Source organism: Nomascus leucogenys, chromosome 24 (assembly GCF_006542625.1).
Source record: "Nomascus leucogenys isolate Asia chromosome 24, Asia_NLE_v1, whole genome shotgun sequence".
NCBI classification, from domain to species: Eukaryota; Metazoa; Chordata; class Mammalia; order Primates; family Hylobatidae; genus Nomascus; species Nomascus leucogenys.
This window is the reverse complement of record NC_044404.1, coordinates 19,496,964-19,517,679: the sequence shown is the minus strand read 5'-3', so window position 1 is coordinate 19,517,679 and position 20,716 is coordinate 19,496,964. Positions and strand designations below refer to the sequence as shown.

Here is a 20,716-nt window from a genome sequence, read left to right as displayed (position 1 = left end):
TGTCCTTAAATAAGATATTGCTGCAAGCCCAGGCGGGAGGATCACTTGAGCTCAGGAGTTCGAGACCAGCCTGGGGATCACAGTGAGGCCCCATGTCTAAAATTAAAAAAATTAGGCATGGTGGCGTGTGCCTAGATTCCCAGCTACTTGGGAGACTGAGGTGGGAGGATTGCTTGAGCCCAGCAGGTTGAGGCTGCGGTGAGCTGTGATCACGCCAGTTCACTCCAGCCTGGGCAATAGAGCAAGACCTCGTCTCAAAAAAAAGATGCTGCTGCAAAAAACACATTATTCTACTTTGCAGTGAACTCTCAGTTACCCTCACTTAATTACCTACACTGGCTGGATGTTGTTAGGCACTAAAATAAGGGAAACAGAATTTATGATCACTATTTTTCTTGTGAATTGCATGGATTTTATTAATCTTATTGTTGTTTGTTTATATGTTTGATGGGGTGGTAGTGGGGCCTGGACAGTAGTGGCCCCTCTTAACCCCTTGTACCCTCATTACCCCGTGAACAGGACTGGATCACTGCCAGTTAGCTATACTCCTTCACTCCCCTGAAATAAAATTGGACATTGCTGTGCAAATGAAGAGCTCTTCATTTATCTCTTAGTCTCCTGGGTTGCCACCTTTTGTTCATAGTAACGTCTAACTTTCATGTCTCTCAGTGTGGCGCCATGTTGACAAGGGCTCGGCAGAAGGGGCTGTGGATGCCATGCTGCTGCACGGACAGGGTAAGCAGAGTCTCCCATGTCTCCATTGTGCAGCCAGCTCCCTGTTCCGTTCCTTGGCTCCTTGATCTGTACAGGGTCTGGTAGGGAAAGGGGACGGGGGACTCCTGACAGTGAAGGACAGGTACCTGTTTAACATGTATTTGCATCCAGAAATCAGAAGTGAGGCCACTGCTCACAGCGGGACCCTAGGAGGCGACAGAGCAAGTGGGAAATGACTTCACCACGATCTTTTCTTTTCCAGATGTGATCACTGTGTCCAATGGAGGCCGAATCATGCGTTCCTGGGAGACTAACATTGGGGGCCTGAACTGGGAGATAACCTTGGACAGTGGCAGGTAGGGGAGAAACTGGATTTTATCTTGACTGAGTTAAAGGCTTTACCGGAACACAGATCTGCATAGACAGCAACTCTGGGCTTTTGGCTTTTTCCCAGAGACCACTGAAGAGCCAGCCACTGAGTCCCCATTGTGGATATGCTTGCTCAGCCGACATGTATTGAGCACCTGTTAGATGCAGAGTTTCTAGGTGCAGTTTTGCGCTTGTGCTTGAATGCTGTTCCTAATTTCACTGTGATTCGTGAGTTTTACAGGGTTCCAGATATAAGAACATAATATAAAACTTCCACTGTTTAGTTTTGTTTAAAGAACAGCCTGACCTATGGTTACATCTTTGCTAAAGTTGTTTATTTTTATTTATTGAGTTTTTTGAGACATAGTTTCACTCCGTCGCCCAGGCTAGAGTGCAGTGGTGCGATCTTGGCTCACTGCAACCTTCGCCTCCCAGGTTCAAGCAATTCTCGTGCCTCAGCCTCTCCAGTAGCTGGGATTACAGGCATGTGGACCTCGCCTGGCTAATGTTTGTATTGTTAGTAGAGACAGGGTTTCATCATGTTGGCCAGGCTGGTCTTGAACTCCTGACCTCATTATTCTCCCACCTCGGCCTCTCAAAGTGTTGGGATTACAGGCATGAGCCACCGGGCCCGGCCCCTAAAGTTGTTCAAATGATAGGGTCATTTGTATTAGCTTATACATTTTCTGATAGTAATTCATTTGGTAAATGCGTGCTGAGCCCCAGGCGATGAGAGCACATGGGACTGTGAGACAGTTGCTGTCGTCAAGGATTCTGCTGTCCACTGGGAGGCAGGCAGGTAGCACAGTAATGACAGCACTGTCTCATGGGTATGTGGCAGAGGGTAGGTCCAGTTGCCGTGAAGTCCCAGGGGAAGGAGGGAACAGCCTTTAGGAGATATAGATGGTTTCAGGGAAGCAAGCAGTGTGGCCAAATGGTTGCAAGTGCAGAATCTGAAGTTGACTAACAAGAGGCAGAGACAGGGTTAGGATCCAGCTGGGTTTGACCCCAAAGCCTGTTTTCTTACCCACTAAGCAACAGTGGGTACTGTTCTGGACTGTCTCTTCCAGCCTGAGGCTCTGCAGGTGCGGGCTGCTCTCAACCTGTACTTGTGCTCAGTTTCCAGGCACTTGGGCTGGTTGGCCTGCAGGAGTCTGTAAGGTACATCGCAGTCCTGAAGAAGACTACGCTTGCCCTCCATCACCTCTCCAGTGGGCACCTCAAGTGGGTGGAACATCTCCCAGAAAGGTAAGGCTGCCTGCTCACAGGCAACAGCTGCCTCGTCCTACTCTCTAGGACCTCCTCTTTCTCCTTGAGGGACCCGAAGCATTTGCTTTAACCCAGGCCTGTCTCTTGTTGGTGTTGCATGGAGTGTGTTGTACTCACAAAATCTCAAAGGCTGTGAGTATGGGTGAAACTCCAGAGTATGCCTGGAGTTTCCTTTGCACTGAGGAGAACACTCTCAAACTGGGGTGCTAGGGCGAGCCATGCTACGGGAGCCACTCACTCGCTCATGGATGTGGTACTTTGCGCCTTCTGACTTCTAGTTCAAGTTCTAGTTCTGGTTCTAGTTCTGACTGAGCCTTTCATTCATATTAAGAGTTAGAACAACTCAAGAAGACCCAGGGTAGGCTGAGTGAGGTGTGAAATGGTTTCTCGAGGTCCTGCTGGTAGAAAACATTGAAATTGGGAAGGAACAAGAGGGAGGGAACAAGACTCTTGAGTCCAAGAGTTTGAGGCCAGCTTGGGCAACGTGGCTGAAACCTTGTCTTTCCCCAAAAAAAAAAAAAAAAAAATTAGCTGGGCATGGTGGTGCGTGCCTGTGGTCTCAGCTACTCCCTGAGGTAGGATCACCTGAGCCTGGGGAGGTTGAGGCTACAGTGAGCTGCAGTTGTGCCGCTGCACTCCAGCCTGCCTGACAGAGTGAGACCCTGTCTCCAAACAAACAAAAAAAAAAAATTTTTTTTTTTTTTTTTTTTTTGAGACGGAGTCTCGCTCTCGCCCAGGCTGGAGTGTAGTGGCGCAATCTCGGCTCACTGCAAGTTCCACCTCCCGGGTTCACGCCATTCTCCTGCCTCATCCTCTCCGAGTAGCTGGGACTACAGGCGCCCGCCACGACGCCCGGCTAATTTTTTTTTTTTTTTTGTATTTTTAGTAGAGACGGGGTTTCACCGTGGTCTCGATCTCCTGACCTCGTGATCCGCCCACCTCGGCCTCCCAAAGTGCTGGGATTACAAGCGTGAGCCACCGCACCTGGCCTAAGGATTATGCAACTAAATATATACTATAAAACTAGAAAAAGTGTAGCAGAAAATATAAGACAAAATCTTCACGACACAGTTAGGCAAAGTGTTCTTTGTTATGAATAAACACAAACCATTAAAGAAAACATTGATAAATTCAACTTTATAAAAATTAAAAGTTTTTGCTCAACACAAGACAGTATTAAGAGAACAAATACAAGCTGCAGATTAGGAGAAAAACAGGAGAAATGACAAATGTGACAAAGGGCAAGTGTGATAGTTACTTGCACATGTCACTGTGACCGAACACCAGGGTGCCGGGACATTCGGCCAAATGTGATTCTGGTTGTGTTCCAGAGAGTGTTTCGCATGTGATTAACATTGGGATGGGTAGACTAAGTGAAGCAGATTGCCCCCCTTAATGGGGGGGACTCATGCAATCAATCAAAGGCCAGGAGAGAATTAAGAGGCCTAATGGGAAACAAATGCTTTCCTTCCATCCTGGGAATTTCAGCCTCCATAATCTCAGAAGCAAATTCACATATGTATACACACACATATACATTTCATAGGTATGTGGCTAAGAGTGTATTTTTAAAAGTTCAGCCATGAGATGATTGGTGAAGCCAGCCAATGAATAAGGGTGTGTTCTATTATAAGACTCGGTCTTCTTTTGTACACGATTGAAGTTCTGCATTTGAAGTAGGGGGATAGGAGACAGCAAGTCCACCTAGGATGATAACAGCTGAATTTCTCAACAGACACTTCAAAGCCCTAGGGGTTAACTTAGAGAGTCAAAAATCCCACCCATAACCCTGCCCCCAAACACCAGGTCGAGGGAACACTGTGGCCCTCAGGTGATTTTCTTTAACTGGGTCTGGGAGCCACACAAGGGCAGAGGGAGCAGGAAACACTATGCAAATCGAGGCCAGGACAGCAGGGGGGCCCTGTTCATGACAGAACACAGGTAAAACTATCCTCAGAAAGAGCGTGTGGAGAAACACAGATCATGCATGAGACCTGGTGGATTAGAACACTGGCTACTGGGGAATTGAAAGGAAGGGGCTTCACCGTGCAGAGGACCAGAGGTGCCAGTCTATGAAACGCAGAATTGCTGGGAGATGGGGAGGCATGGACAAAGGAAGCATCCTCTGGAGACTCATGCTGAAGAGAACAAATGAATGAAGTAACTGGCAGAAATTATAGGTCCTGGTAGAACAAAATAGAATCCCACAACGAGAACATACACCACGTATGTCCCCCAAGGAAGAAAATATCTCCCAAAAACTCAAGAAAAATCATTTTGGGCAAGCACCTTATATCCAGTAATGCGATCCATGTATCAAGACCGTGAGAAAAATTATTAAACATGCTAAACTCAGCGAGACCTGATTCCCTCATGAGGACTCTGTTAAGGATGAGTACCACTCAGCAAGTCATGACTGTGACATTCACTTTTGAATAGCTCATGAGCATTAATATATTTAATTATGGATCTAAACCAAAAACCAAGGTGTGGGCAAGATGACAACCACAGAATGTTACTGGCATATGTTTAGGTTCAAATACTATTATGAGAAGTGGCAGGTAAAGGAGGTAGGAAAAAGAAAACACATCATGTAATTGACTGTCATATGGAAATATTTGACGTTGAAAGTCATAATTTAAAACGTATAAACCAAATATTAGAAGCGTCTCTAGTTCAAAGGGGGGAAAACTATGAAACATTTTTAGTCAATATCAAATATGAGCTACACAACCCTTCCTAAATGTCAAAGGCACATACAGACACACACACACTCTCTCACAAAGAATACAAATAACTAGAACCAAGAAATGGAGTAAATACATTCTGCTACATATGGTAAACATAGCCTACAATGTGGAAGAGATTAGAAAATAAACAGGGAAATGAAAATGTTTTTATTAATTCGCATCAGTACCCACCAAAACCAATCAGCATAACAAAAGATTATAACACTGAATGTAAAAAACAATCCAACAGTCCAGAGTGATAGGCAAAAGTTTTTAATTGTATAGATTAAAATAACTTTGGACAAAAATTAAAACCCAGGCAGAGAATGTTTTTTTTTTTTTTTTTTAACAACAGACACTAGCGAAAACAAAGGCACAGTAAAAATTGAGAGAAAATTTCCAGTGTGGAGATATGAATATAATAATAGACACAGGCAGGGATGATTAATAAACGATAAAATGTTTAGAGGATGATCATTGGAATACAAGACATTGATACTTTTAAAAACCACTTTCCCAAATACTTCATTATAAGTAAGTTGTCTCTAAAAGGGACAGATCTCTTTGACCCCTCCTTAACCAAGTAACCAGTCCTGATAGCATGATAATGCTGATGGACAAACTAGACCTTCTCTGCCCACATTTGGGCTGAGGTTGGAAACTCACAGTATTGACTCTGCAGTGTTCTTGACAAAACGTTTAGGCTGAATTTCATCATGAAGACATTTTCAGACAACTTCAGAATGTAGACCATTGAGCCAGACAGCTGACCTGTCCTCTACAAACAAGTCCATGTCACCACAATCAATGACAACAACAAAAAGAGGAGGAAATATTTGGGGTTCAAAATAACTAAAGAAATGTAGCTACATTATCTTTTTACTTTTTTTGAACCCAAAATATCTCTCCTCCTTTTTGCTGTGTGATTCGTGGTGACGTGGACTGTGTGAAGGAGACAGGTCAGTTGTCCTGCTCAGTGTTCTACATTCTGCAGTTGTCTGGTGATTACCTCCTATGAAACTCAGGCTAAGCGTTTTCTGCAAGAACATGGCATTGTTCATATTCTGCACCGGCAGAGTCCCAGGTGACATGCTGTCCCCTGCCAGCGGCTCCTGACTCCTGTTTCTTACAGGATGGAATTGAAAGGAGCAGGGCTAAGGCCTCTTGATGCTGTTTGTCCATCTAGCTGTGGTCTTCCTAAGTATTGCTATCAATTGGAGGCTGAAGGACTATGGCTTCTCTAATCAAAGGAGCCTAGTGGGTTAACAATTGTCAAGAGCAGTCAGTGGCTCTGAAATATAATCCTCAGCCAAGGATCCCTCCTGTGTTACAGATGGATCAGCTAAAACAACACTGAAGATACAAAGAATGGGGTTAGGTTCATTGAAACCAGGGTAACACCTTTGGATGAGCTAAACACAAAGATGACATTGACCTTGAGCAGATTTAGAAGCTCAGAGACATGCCTGCAAAATGAAATCCCTGAGGAACTTTGTAGCTACCCAGAGATATCTGGTTCAAATTAGAATGTCTGGCAGATCACTCCAGGCATGTGCTACATAGTCATGTGAACGTGTCACACCTAACTTGGGTCCAATGTCTTCAGACTGAGCACAGGTGGCCGCTGGCATGGTCTGAGAATAGGAATAGAGCCATGCCCACGTTCCCATCCTATTGAGTTTTAATTTTTGTCCAAAATTATTTTAATCTATACAATTAAAAACTTTTTTCTGGGCTTCCAAAGGGAACTACAGTTTCATTCAAACCTACATGTGCCTACAGGTCCTGCCTGCAGCAATGACATCTCTCAGCTTAGTAAGGGCTGCTTAGTGTGGGAATATGCCTCCCACCTGGAAGACCAGGTGGTGCCTCATCCCCGTCAAAGTAAAAAACCTATTGTCCACGTCAAGGGCCAAGCTGACATGCTCTTCCTCAAATGAGTAAAAGTCACTTCTGTAGTGCTGGAATGAGGCATCTAGTTCAAAGTAAGTTGAAGGAGTCGAATAACGTCTATCCACTGAGTCCTGCAAGACTTCAGGCGCTTCTGCTTCCATCAGCACCCCGTTGAGCCTGGAAAAGGAGACAAAACTAAAGAAGCGGCCAGGGAAAATCAGACACCACAGAGCCCCAACTAGATTTCAGGGGGAACATAAGGAAGTGGTTAAAAAAGGAAAAGGATAGATCCATTAATGAGGTAAGAAAATTATTTCTTTATGTTGGGATAGAACAGAGCCAGGTAGAAAACAATGAAAAAGAAAGAGAGAGAGAGAGAGACAGAGACAGAGACAGAGAGAGAGAGAGAAAGTCAGCTCAGTGACTTGGCCAGGTGACACATTGATAATGGAGTAAAAGGACACTCATGACACACAGCAAACACTGATCATGAGAAGAGTGAGCTCAATAGTTTTCCATCAAATGTGCTTAAAATTCCATGCAGTCGCCATAAGGGTACAGCTTCTGAGGTATGGTCAACCTATGGTACATTAGTACATGATAAGGGGAGGAAGAAATGGAAACCTAAACGTCTACTGCAATGAAAACCAATAGCAATGTCAGTAGGAGTAATTCAGCCTTTGTTGAAAACATGAAATCAAACACGGTTTTCCCTGGATCTCTTGTCTCCAGGTGTTAACACAGAATTAAGCGACCACAACTGTTGAAAGCTACCTGGGGCATGGTGGGTTTTGATCTTCTTCCCCTTCTTGGTACTTTTCAATTTCTGCAATAAATTCAGACATGGACAGACACATTAAGCTGATTCCCATACACACATAACATTCCACTGTCTAATCCTCACACAGGGACCTCAGGCTCCTCAGTATAAGAATAGGACACTGTGAGAGATATATTTCAGGAGGCCTGAAGGCTGGTCATGATAGAGATTCCTTGTTTTTTTGTCCCAGAAACTAAGGGTAAAATGTCCCTATACTGGTAGATTGTTATCCCAATATCATTTGTCCCAAGTTTGTGCAAACGGTTATGCCATATTTTTCCAATCAATTTAAAGCAAATGCCCTCAAATGATTTCTAAGAGAAAAACCGCAATATTCAGCCCTGTCTCATCAAATACTCAGATTGTTCATGGTTGTGAGGATTTTAGACACTGAAATTACAGTGAGAAAGGAAATCTACAAACCCTTGAGTCAAAAATCATAGTTCTCTGAATTTGTCACATCTGCCCAGGTCCAATGCCTTGAGAGGAGAATCAGAGTGCCACAGGCATGGCCTGAGACTAGGAAGAGAGCCACGCTCACTGACCCATCCCATGTCTGGATTTCCAGGTAGAACTAGAGTTTCATTCAACCTACATGTGCCTATAGGTCCTCAGTGCAGCAATGACATCTCTCAGCTCAGTAAGTGCCTCTTGGAGCAGGAATATGATCTCTATACGGAAAACTCAGTGGATCCTTATCACCTTCATAGAAAGGTACTCACCATCCACGTCAAGAGAAAAGCCAATATATTCTTCCTCCAATGAGTAGGGCTGCCATGAATCAGGCTGTTCTAGATAACTGGAAGGAGTTGAATAACATCTATCCAGTGAGTCCTGCAAGTCCTCAGGCTCTACTACCTCCAGCAGCTCTCTGCTGAGCCTGGAAAAGAAGAAAAAGAATAAGCCAGGGGAAATCAGACACAAAAGAGCCCCAACTAGATTTCATGAGTAGCATAAGGAAGTGGTTAAAAAAGAAAAAGGATAAATCCATTAATGAGGCAACAAATCATTGCCTTCACTCAGGATGGAACAGGGCCAAAAAGAAAAGAATGAAAGAGAAAGACAGAGAGACAGAGGCAGAGAGAGAGAGAGAGAGAGCTCAGTGAATTGTCCAGGTGACACACTAATGAGGGAGTACACGACACTCTTGAGTTAGTGCCCTCAGGGCACACAGCATACAGTGATCATGAAAAGACAGTGCTCAATAATTTTCCATAAAATGTGCTCAAGTTTCCATGCAGTCACCAAGAGGATACAGCTTTTGAAGTATGGTCGACCTACAGTAGGTTAGTAAATGATAAGGAAATGAAACGGAAACCTAAATATCTACTGCAATGAAAACCAACAGCAATGTGAGTAGGAATAATTCAGGCTTGGTTGAAAGGATGTAATCGATAATGTCGGCCTGCTCTGCTTTCCCTGAACCAGGAGTCTCCAGGTGTCAACACAGAATTAGCTGTTGACAATTGCTCAAACTTACCTGGGGCATGGTGGGCCTTGGTCTTCTTCCTCTTCTTGGTCTTTTTTAATTCCTGCAATAAATTCAGACAGGGACAGACAAAATAAGCCAATTCACCTACACCCATGACAGTCCACTGTCTAATCCCCACACAGGGACCTCAGGCTCCTCAGCATGAGAACAGGACAGTGTGGGAGATACATTTCAGGAGGCCTCAAAGCCAGTCATGATAGACATTCTTTGGTTTGCATCTCAGAACCAAGGGTCAAATGTCCCTATTCTGGTAGACACTTATCCCAAAATCATTTATCCCAAGTTTGTGCAAACAGTTATGCCTTATTGTTCCCATCAATTCAAAGAAAATGCCCCAGATGATTTCTAGGAGGAAAACTGCAGTATTCAGCCCTGTCTCATCAAATGCCCAGCTCATTCATGGTTGCAAGACACTCAAATTAGAATGAAGGAGGAAATCTACAAACTCTTGAGTCCAAATCATTGTTCTGTGAATTTTTTACATCTGCCTGGGTCCAATGTGCTGAGAGTGGGCTCAGGTTGCCACAGGCATGGCTGGAGACTAGGAATAGAGCCATGCTCACTGACCCATTTCATGTCTGGGCTTCCAACTGAAACTAGTTTCATTACAAACTATATGCGCCCATAGGTCCTGTTTGCGGCAATGACATCTCTTGGGTCAGTAAGGGCCACTTGGAACAGGAATATCGCCCCCATCTGGAGGACCAGGTGGAGTCTTATCACCTTCATAGTAAGGTACTCACTGTCCACGTCAAGAGCCAAGCCAAGATGTTGTTCCTCCGATGAGTTAACCGCACTTCTGTAGGGGTTGCATAACTCAAGCAGTTCCAGATCCCCAAAAGGAGATGAATAAAATCTATCCCGTGAGTCCTGCAAGACTTCAGACTCTTTCTCATCCAGCAGCTCCCTGCTGAGCCTGGAAAAGTAGGAAAAGTAAAGAATAAGCCAGCGGGAATCAGAAAACACACAGCCCCAGCTACATTTCATGGGTAACATAAGGAACTGTTTGAAAAGAAAAAGGACAGATCTTTTAATGAGGTAACACATTATTGCCTTTATGTCGGGACAGACTAGGGCCAGGTCGAAAAGGATGAAAGAGAAAGACACACATACACACACACACACACACAGAGAGAGAGTGAGAGAGATAGTGAGCTCAGTGAATTGGCCAGTTGACACACTGATGAGGGAGTCAAAGAACAGTCTATATTTGTGCCCTCAGGACACACAGTGAACAGTGATCATTAAAAGAGTGGGCTCGACAATTTTTCATAAAATGTGCTCAAGCTTCCCTGTAGTCACCATGAGAATACAGCGTTTGAGGTATGGTCAACCTTCACTAGGTTAGTAAATAATAAGGGTAGGAAGAAATGGAAACCTAAACATTTACTGTAAAGAGAGAACCAAAAGCAATGTTAGTAGGCATAATTCAGACTTGTCTGACAAGATGAAATCATTATTTTCAGCATGTACTCTTTTCCCCGGACTGGGCTTCTCCAGGTGTCAACATCAAATTAACTGTCCACAGTTTCTCAGACTTACCTGGGACCTGTGGCCTCTTGGTCCTCCTTTTTCACTTGATCACACCAATGTCCTGCAAATAAATTCAGACAGGGCCTCTTACATGAAGCAGTTCTTCCTTGCACACAGAAACATTCCTCTGTCCAATCCTAACACAGGGACATCAGTCTTCTCAGTGTGAGAACAGGAGACTTTGAGAGAAATATACCAGGAGGCCTGAGGTCAAGCCTTGAGAGAACTGACTTGGTTCCTTTCATGAGCCTTGGGCAAAATCCCCGTTTTGGAATGTGATCTTCCCAGTGTGCTCTGTCCTAGGTTTGTGTACACAGATGAGCAATGTTTTTCCAATAGATTTGAGGCAAATCATTCTAATGCCTCATAGGAGACATACTGCAATATTCAGGCTTCTCTCATCAAATACCCAGGATTTGATAGTTTATGAGATTGTGGACACTGAGATTTGATGGAGGGGTGCAATGTACCAGCTCTTGAGTCAAAATGAGACTTGGTTCTACACAGAAGCATCAGCTATTATGGCTTTTGTGGGTGAAAAGTCAGCCATTTATCTAGAAAACATACCAGCAAGATGATGGACAGATGAGCTAAAACAAGCCAACTTACAAGACACAGAAAATGCGGATAAATTCATTGAAACCTGGGTCACATCTTCCACTGAGAGGTAGACAAGGGTGACGCTGGCCTTGGGCAGGTAAAGAACCACACAGATATGCTTTGAAAACAAAACTCATAAAGAACTTTGTAGCTGGCAAGAGACATTTAATTCAGATGAGCTGATCTGACAGACAACTCCTGGACATGTGCTGCATAGCTTGGTGTGAGTTTGCCACACCTGCCTTGAGTTTAATGTCATGACAGTCCAGGGTGGCACAGGCACAGCCTGAGAGTAGGAAGAGGGCAAAGCTCACCGACTCACCCCATGCCTGTGCTTCAGACTTGATTCCAGAGTGATTGAAATCTACATTGATATATAGGTTCCACCCACAGTGATGGAAACTCAGCCCTACGAGGGGCGCAAGGCCCAAAGATTATGGGGTCCACCTGGGACATGAACTGGAGATTTATCACCTTCACAATGGAGTACTCACTGCCTATGTCAAGAGCCAAGCCGACTTGCTGTTCCTCTACTGAGTGAAAGGTGCTCCTGTCAGACTGGTATGAGGCAGACATGTCAGGAGGAATTGAGAGAGTCGAATCACCTTCATCCCAGGACTCCTGGGGGGCTTCCTCCTCTTCAGACTCCTGCAGATTCCTGATGAGCCAGGCAGGACAGGGATAATAGAAGATACAACCAACAGAGATTAGACAACAAAACCTTCCAGATGATCTGATGGGAGACAGAATGGAGTGGTCACAGAAACCAAAGGCATTTTTCCTTCAAGAGAAATAAAACTATCCTTCTAACTGCAGGCTGCAGGGTGACTGTTCTGGGGACCAAACAAAAATGGGCAGCACGTGCTCAGTACATTTGCCACAGATGAGCCAATGCAGGGCACCCAGACTCTCCCTGTAAACTACCATCATGACTTGCAGCACAGAGAACTAACACAGGGCTTCAATTACTTTGTATAAATTGGGTTGAATTTTACATGCAGCATTCAAGTGAGCAGAGCTCTTGAGGCAGTGCAGGCACAGATCTTGTGTATTAAGGGTCCCCTTTTTCTAATATTTTGATATAATATGTTTATTTTTTCAATTTCTTTGCTTGCACAAATACTAGCAAACATACTAACAAACAATAAGCAGAAAGCATATATACATTCCCTCCCTGGATTTAAACACATGGGAGAGAACAGGCAACACCAAGAAATCCCTGTTTGAAGGTCTGGAGTGGACCTCCAGCAAACTCCACCAGACCTGCAGCTGAGGGACCTCACTGTTAAAAGGAAAACTAACAAACAGAAAGGAATCAACATCAACAGAAGGACATCCACACCAAACCCCATCTGTAGGTCACCAGCATCAAAGACCAAAGGTAGATAAAATCACAAAGATGTGGAGAAACTGGAGCAGAAAAGCTGAAAATTCTAAAAACCAGAGCACCCCTTCTCCTCCAAAGGATCAAAGCTCCTCACCAGCAATGGAACAAAGCAGGACGGAGAATAACTTTGATGAGCTGACAGAAGTAGGCTTCAGAAGTCGGTAATAACAAACTTCTCCGAGCTAAAGGAGGATGCACAGACCCATCGCAAGGAAGCTAAAAACCTTGAAAAAAGATTGGACGAATGGCTAACTAGAATAAACAATGTAGAGAAGACCTTAAATGACCTGATGGAGCTGAAAACCATGGCACGAGAACTAAGTGACGCATGCACAAGCTTCAGTAGCCGATTCGATCAAGTGGAAGAAAGGGTATTAGTGATTGAAGATCAAATTAGTGAAATGAAGTGAGAAGAGCAGTTCAGAGAAAAAAGAGCAAAAAGAAATGAACAAAGCCTCCAATAAATATGGGACTATGTGAAAAGACCAAATCTACGTTTGATTGGTGTACCTGAAAGTGACGGGGAGAATGGAACCAAGCTGGAAAACACTCTTCAGATATTATCCAGGAGAACTTCCCCAACCTAGCAAGGCAGGCCAACATTCAAATTCAGGAAATATAGAGAACACCACAAAGATACTCCTCGAGAAGAGCAACTCCAAGACACGTAATTGTCAGATTCACCAAGGTTGAAGTGAAGGAAAAAAGGTTAAGGGCAGCCAGAGAGAAAGATCGGGTTACCCAATAAGGGAAGCCCACAGACTAACAGTGGATCTCTCTGCAGAAACCCTACAAGCCAGAATAGAGTGGGGGCCAATATTCGACATTCATAATGAAAAGAATTTTCAACACAGAATTTCATATCCAGCCAAACTAAGCTTCGTAAGTGAAGGAGAAATAAAATCCTTTACACACAAGCAAATGCTGAGAGATTTTGTCACCACCAGGCCTGCCTTACAAGAGCTCCTGAAGGAAGCACTAAACATGGAAAGGAACAACCAGTACCAGCCACTGAAAAACATGCCAAATTGCAAAGACCATCGATGCTAGGAAGAAAGTGCATCAACTAACAGGCAAAATAACCAGCTCACATCATCATGACAGGATCAAATTCACACATAACAATACTAACCTTAAATGTAAATGCGCTAAATGCCCCAATTAAAAGACACAGACTGGCAAATTGGATAAGGAGTCAAGACCCATCAGTCTGCTGTATTCAGCAGACCCATCTCACGTGCAGAGACACACATACGCTCAAAATAAAGAGATACAGGAAGATCTACCAAGCAAATGGAAAGCAAAAAAAAGCAGGGGTTGCAATCCTATTCTCTGATAAAACAGACTTTAAACCAAGAAAGATCAAAAGAGACAAAGAAGGCCATTACATAACGGTAAAGGGATCAATTCAACATGAAAAGCTAACTATCCTAAATTTATATGTATCCAATATACGAGCACCCAGATTCATAAATCAAGTCCTGAGAGACCTAAAAAGAGACTTAGACTCCCACACAATAATCATGGGAGACTTTAACACCCCACTGTCAATATTAGACAGATCAATGAGACAGAAGGTTCACAAGGATATCCAGGACTTGAACTCAGCTCTGCTCCAAGCAGACCTAATAGACATCTACAGAACTCTCCACCCCAAATCAACAAAATATACATTCTTCTCAGCATCACATTACATTTATTCCAAAGTTGACCACATAGTTGGAAGTAAAGCCCTCCTCAGCAAATGAAAAAGAACAGAAATCACAACAAACTGTCTCTCAGACCACAGTGCAATCAAATTAGAACTCAGGATTAAGAAACTCACTCAAAACCACACAACTACATGGAAACTGAACAACCTGCTCCTGAATGACTACTGGGTAAATAACGAAATGAAGGCAGAAATAAAGATGTTCTTTGAAACCAATGAGAACAAAGACACAACATACCAGAATCTCTGGGACACATTTAAAGCAGTGTGAAGAGGGAAATTTCTAGCACTAAATGCCCACAAGAGAAAGGAAAGATCTAAAATCAACACCTTAACATCACATTTAAAAGAACTAGAAAAGCAAGAGCAAACAAATTCAAAAACTAGCAGAAGGCAAGAAATAACTAAGATCAGAGCAGAAGTGAAGGAGATAGAGACACAAAAAACCCTTCAAAAAAATCAGTGAATCCAGGAGCTGGTTTTTTGAAAAGATCACCAAGAAATCCCTGTTTGGCTAGTTCACCTGGCTCATCTGATTGCAAGTTCCTATCTTGAGAGGACTACGAAATTAAAACCAACACAAGGGCCACAAATAATGTACAACATTGTTAATAAGGAAAACTTGTAGCTGAGTGAATGGAAGAAAAACTTCTGTTCACTGCTTCCTCATTTTCTCTCAATCTACAATCTCCAGCTGCCAGTACTGAATTAACAGCCTACAATTCCACAGCATTACCTGGGAGACACTGGCCCTTTTTCTTCCTCTTCCTCATGATCACTTTCATTTTCTGTGAATAAATTCAGAGAAGCAGGTCACATTAAGCAATTCACACTTCACATATGACCAAATCAGTGTCCAGTCATAGCACAAGGACATAACTATTCTCAGTGCAAGAATATGGATTCTGACAGGACTCTTCTAGGGTGCCCTAGATTAACTCTGGTGAGAAGTAGATGACCCTGCTTTCCAGACCCACAGGCCAAAATTTCCCTCTATGGGTAGACCATAATGCCATATTCCCTGCCTGAGTCTATGCAAAGTTAAACAAAATTTTTCCCCCAAAATCGCCAACAATTGGTCAAACAATTTTCTAGGAGTGTTGTTGCAATACTGACTTATATCACCACGTAACATGGACATTAAATGTTTAGAGGGACCTACACATGCAACTTGACTGATAGATAAATTCTAACAACTCTTGCATTAAAAAGAATCTGTGATTTGGGAGGTAAAGGCAGGTGAATCATTTGAGGTCATGAGTTCAAGACCAGCCTGGCCAACATGAGGGAACCCTGTCTCTACTAAAAATACAAAAATTAGCTAGATGTGGTGCTGAGCACCTGTGGTACCAGCGACTCAGGAGGCTGAGGCAAGAGAATCACTTGAACCTGGGACGCGGAAGTTGCAGCAAGCCAAAATGGAGCCACTGCACTCAAGCCTGGGTGACAGAGCGATACACCGTCACAAAAAAAAAAAAAAAAGAGAATCTATGATGCTACAAAGAAACATTGGGTCAGCCATTGCATTGATGGGGTGGAGAACCAGGGTCCAGCCTTGCTTTATGGAACTATATCGGCAAAGTAAAAAAGAAAACTTTCTGTCCTGATTTCAAGGTGACTGTGCAGCTAACAAAGCTGACTTAAAGGAGATCAAGATTAAAGCTGAGAGGCTGAGCGTGGTGGCTCACGCCTGTAATCCCAACACTTTGGGAGGCCGAGGTGGGTGGATCACGAGGTCAGGAGATTGAGACCATCCTGACTAACACGATGAAACCCCGCCACTACTAAAAAAAAAGAAAAAAGGAAGATTAAAGCTGAGAGCAGTGAAGCCTGGGGAATAATACTTCCAAATACAAAGGCAAGGCTGCCAGTCTCCTTAAAACTCCATGGACATTGTTCCGGAACAGACGACTTAATCACATGTGACAAGAGATACTGAATGGAAGCTACGAGGCCTCACAGATACTTCCTGTGTACCTCTTCCACTCAGGTGACTATGAGATTGTCACACTTGTCTGGGGTTCAGTAACTTGACACTGGGGACTGGGAGACAAAAGCATGAAATGAGCTGAGAAGGACAGAAAACCTCCGCGATATCTCTGTTTAGAATTCAATCGTAGATTTTATTAAAACCAATTTGTGTGTATAGAGCCTGTCTTCAGAGTTTATATTCCTCAGCATAGGAAAAGGTGTGAGACAAAGGAAAACAGAGGGTACCTGGGATAATGTGTACAGCATCCAACCATTCATCATGAGAGGATGAGTCAGTGAGAGTTGAATCGACTGGGTCTTCCTGAAATGTGATCTTGTTCCCGTGAGGCTGGTTGGACTCACAAGGGCCGTGGCTATTGGAACAAGTGACGGCACATTCCTCCAGCGAGTCCTCAGGGACTTCCTGTTCTTCAGCCTTCTGCACGTCCCTGATGAGCCAGGTGGGATAGAGATGACAGAGAGAAGATTAAACACAGAGGGACTGGACCCCAGGGAGTCCTGGCTGGTGTTGACAGGAGGCATTAAGAGAGTGGCCCCAGAAAGCAAACAGGAGGTTCCCTTTAAGAGGGAACAGGCAATCCTCTTCTCTCTGCAACACAGCATGGCTGCCATGGGAGCCAGAGAGGAAGAGAGCAACTGGTGTTCACTGCACTGGACAGATAGGAGCCGAGGAGGAGGAAGGCTCAGCTATCCCTGTACGGTACGGGCATGACACCCGCCACACACAGAGAAACGCAACAGCAGCCACACCCTGTGTCTAAGCTGGGTTGAATTTCGCATACTGTGGCCAAGGGGATGCAGGCTTTCGGCCCATCGTAGATGCCAGAGAGGGCGTGCCTCCTAGACCTTTTTCATATGGTACCACCCATTACTTGCTCCCGATTATTCAGTGTTACCTGGGGGCACAGAATTCCTCTACTTTCTCAGCCTCCTCAACTTTAACAGCTTCATCCTCGTCTTGGTCATTTGCTGTAAATACAGAAGCGTTCATTCAGATATTTCCCACTTCACACTCTGCAAGCGCAGTCAGCCCAATGTGCGCAGAGACACGAACATCTAGGCATGGGTCACTGTTCAGCTGAAAGCTCTCATGTTTTATCTTTCACAAAATGCCCTGGCATGGTTTCCTGATCCATCAGGCAATGCCTTTCTGATCTGGGGGGCCACCATCAAGATGTGGCCAAATATGGAAAAGACCTTTTGCTCCCCATATCATGGAGGCTTCTGCAGCCTCTCTCTGGACTTTGGCAGCTGTCTCCCCCATCCCGCTACAGGTCTGATTCCCAGGCACAGGCTTGGTGTCCTGTCACGGTTCACATTTCAAACCTCATTCTTTCTCTGAGGGGAGGACAAACTTGTCCTACAGTCCTCTATGCATCAGGAGACTTCACCGGCCCTCCATCGTGTGGCTTCTGCCGTGTTATTCAGGGACATTCTCTCTATGGGGAGGGCTCCAGTCTGAAGCACTTCCTACCACCAAATGCCCCCACATCAAGTGCCTTCTGCAGCACCACACGGTAAGGGGCTTTATCTCATTTTGAAAGGCAGTCTTAAGTGTTCCCACATTGGATGCTTCAGACACTTGCAAGAGACAATTTGCGTGCCTTTGCAGATGGAGACAGAGAAACTCAGGAAGGATAAATCACTCACTCACCGACAGTTACTAAGAACATTGCCAAAGAGACAGCCTGAGAACCTGCCTTCTGAGTCCAGAGCTCTTTTCACTCAACAAGCGCCCTCCTGTCACAGCCTCCTTCCTGTCCTTTAAAACTAGAAACGTGCTGCTTCTTGCTCCAAAGACCACCTTCCATCAAGGAAGGAGGGACATTTGCAATACTGTGACCTCCAACCCCATGGGTTTCCCATCTTGTTCTTACCCAGGAAGTCCTGGTCATGTCATGGCCACATATGTTTAGTGGAAAAAAACACCACCGCTACAACTGTCATTGCGAAAGTATGGAGGTCTGGAGTCTCTCATAAGCCTGGGGTTTTGGGTCATCAGGACCTGTGGCCACCTTACCTGGGCTGAGCTTTTGGACGAGGTCCTGTGCCAGCCTACATCCCTCAGCCAGCTGTTCTCGGAGGTCCCACCCCTGGGACTCGTCGGCTCATCCGGAGTGAGAAGGGCCTGGAGATGCCGAATCAATGAGCGGGCGGCATCTCTCCCTTCCCGTAACTTCACGCTTAACTGGGTCAGCTCCCGTTCCCGAGAGAAAACCAGGACTTCATATTGCCTAAGGTGAGATAGTAGAGAAAATTTAACAGTGGAAAGGGATGAGCGATCAGTTCTAATATTGCGACACAGATTTCTGAGACAATGTCCTCAAGGAGACCTCCAGCAGAAGGTCAGCACGTGTTTAAAGAAATGTCTGGGCCAAGAGGAAGAATAAAAAACGGTTCACAGGCTTCCTCCATACGAGAGAGGGCTCCTGGAAGATCCCCCACGACGTTCCATTCATCTGTCTCTTCTGTCAACAAAAGTAGGTCCCTTCCTAATTCAGTTTCAAAAAGACATCCATCCTTTCAGTTCCTCACTCTGCCCATGGACATTTCCATGTGCATTTACACATAGTGCATCTTGCAGCGACTAGATGCAAAGCCATGGACAGAAACGAGGCCAGGTGCAGACGGGGCCGATTGAAAAGATGAAAGAAAAGAATGACAGGCTCGAGAAGGCAACATTGATGGAGTGAAAGGATGAGAAGCCGCAGTCAGTCAGGAGGTGATTCTGACTAAGTGGGGTGGTGATGGCACATCATTTTGAGAATACTGAATGCTGCTGGGTGGTTCCCACTCCTTTGGTCAATTTTGTGTTATGCGCATTTCACCTCAACAATTACTTGTTTGAAAAACGGAATGTAAGGCTCTGAGAAACAACGGCAACCCATAACTTATTATCATCTTTGTTCGCTGCTTGATAAATCTTTGTGTGTCATGAGCCTGCCATGGCAATTCCTGCCCTTCCCCTGGCCCAGCTTAGCTCTTATTTCTCCCCGCCGAGCTGCTGTACTTCACAGATTTACACACCTGCCCACCTGCCTGCCCCCACGGGGCCCCCTCACCTGAGCTGCTCCGAAAGCTCCTCCTCCATGAACAGCCGCTCATCCCTCAGCGGAGACTTCACGAGGTCTTTGCCGTCTTCCGACTCTGAGAAAAGACAGACACGCCTGCCTCAGTGAAAGCCTGGACATGCTGCTCTCGTCACTGCCTACAGGGCAGGAGCAAGGTCCATCCCAAGGACAAAACTGTCCCCAGTACCAGGGTCTCGCCAGGGGTTTCCACATCTTTACTCCTCAGTCTCCCGACTTTCTGGCATCTGGTCCTCCAAAATTTAGAGATGAAGAAACAGAAACTCAAGGCACATCAAGGGAGTTGACAAGATGATTCAACCACCATGAAGTGGAGTCAGAATTCACAGCCCCTGAGGTCTGACTCTGAATGCGGGGACACTTTCCCAAGCCTTGCAGCCTCCCCTCTAAAACACTGCACTGAGGCATGAAGCAGTGATTTCCTGTAGAGTCGGGAAGGCCTCCCGGACTATGGGACCGACGGTTTCCCTTTTACTGGGAATTTCAAGGACAAATATGTCAAAGATCTTAAACATCTTTGATTTTTAAATCATATCTTCGGATGGTCTTCTCTGCCTTCTCACTGGACCAAGGGCCCGCAGATACCACCATGCTGACGTTTGTGGCAGAAGAGGTGGGGCCAGGGACTGGGGAGAAGACACCCAAACACATGATGGGTTAAAAACTGGTGAAATCAAGTAGGTTTAATCAGGACTCAGGGATGTCACTGCAGCCTCGCCCACTTCTTTGAAGATGTTGTTTCCCTGGTTTCACTCTTCTCATCTCCAGTCTTGATCTCCTTTAAGTCAACCTGTCTTAGCTACGCAGTCACCTTGAAAGCAGGACATAAACACTTCTACCCTTTTCTTGCTTATAAGTTTCTACAAAGTAAGGCTGGGCCCTGAGTTGTTGACCCCATGAGCGGCCAATGTTTGTGTGTTGCACAACAGACTGTTTTTTGTTTTTTAAATTTTTTTGTTTGGTTGGTTGCTTTTTGGTTTTTTGTTTTTTGTTTGAGACGGAGTCTCACTCTGTTGCCCAGGCTGGAGTGCAGTGGCGCGATCTCAGCTCACTGCAACCTGTGCCCTCCCGGGTTCAAGCGATTCTCGTGCCTCAGCCTCCCAAGTAGCTGGGATTAC

The 20,716-nt window shown here is 44.9% G+C and overlaps 2 protein-coding genes across 3 annotated transcripts in view; one reads left to right on the top strand and one right to left on the bottom strand.

The window, feature by feature from the left end:
• The first annotated feature begins 215 nt into the window (after positions 1-215).
• Positions 216-18,070, top strand: LOC100584825 (ER membrane protein complex subunit 1-like). 2 transcript variants are annotated; one of them, XM_030805421.1, is made up of 4 exons: positions 216-735; positions 977-1,070; positions 2,203-2,331; positions 17,853-18,070. In XM_030805421.1, the coding sequence occupies exons 1-4, from the start codon at positions 717-719 to the stop codon at positions 18,028-18,030; spliced, it is 420 nt and encodes a 139-aa protein (XP_030661281.1). In that variant the 5' UTR covers positions 216-716; the 3' UTR covers positions 18,031-18,070. The 2 variants fall into 2 exon arrangements, with proteins under 2 accessions (XP_030661281.1, XP_030661282.1); XM_030805422.1 differs by lacking the exon at positions 17,853-18,070 and adding an exon at positions 11,800-11,838.
• LOC100584484 (neuroblastoma breakpoint family member 3-like) overlaps positions 6,177-20,716 on the bottom strand; it is a 26,587-nt gene continuing 12,047 nt past the window's right edge. The window contains 13 exon segments of the mRNA XM_030805420.1: positions 6,177-7,151; positions 7,749-7,800; positions 8,517-8,674; positions 9,275-9,326; positions 10,030-10,202; positions 10,829-10,880; positions 11,914-12,077; positions 15,254-15,305; positions 16,735-16,937; positions 17,406-17,478; positions 18,530-18,613; positions 18,616-18,743; positions 19,572-19,656. Of these exon segments, the coding sequence (XP_030661280.1) occupies positions 6,908-7,151; positions 7,749-7,800; positions 8,517-8,674; positions 9,275-9,326; positions 10,030-10,202; positions 10,829-10,880; positions 11,914-12,077; positions 15,254-15,305; positions 16,735-16,937; positions 17,406-17,478; positions 18,530-18,613; positions 18,616-18,743; positions 19,572-19,656 (1,520 nt within the window). The 3' untranslated portion in view covers positions 6,177-6,907.

What these genes read in the sequence shown, in the direction of transcription:
- LOC100584825 (XM_030805421.1), top strand. An exon ending in ATAACCTTGGACAGTGGCAG is followed by an intron (nt 1,071 to 2,202) that starts GTAGGGGAGAAA and finishes ACTTGTGCTCAG; the next exon opens with TTTCCAGGCACTTGGGCTGG. An exon ending in GTGGAACATCTCCCAGAAAG is followed by an intron (nt 2,332 to 17,852) that starts GTAAGGCTGCCT and finishes TCTTTCTCTGAG; the next exon opens with GGGAGGACAAACTTGTCCTA.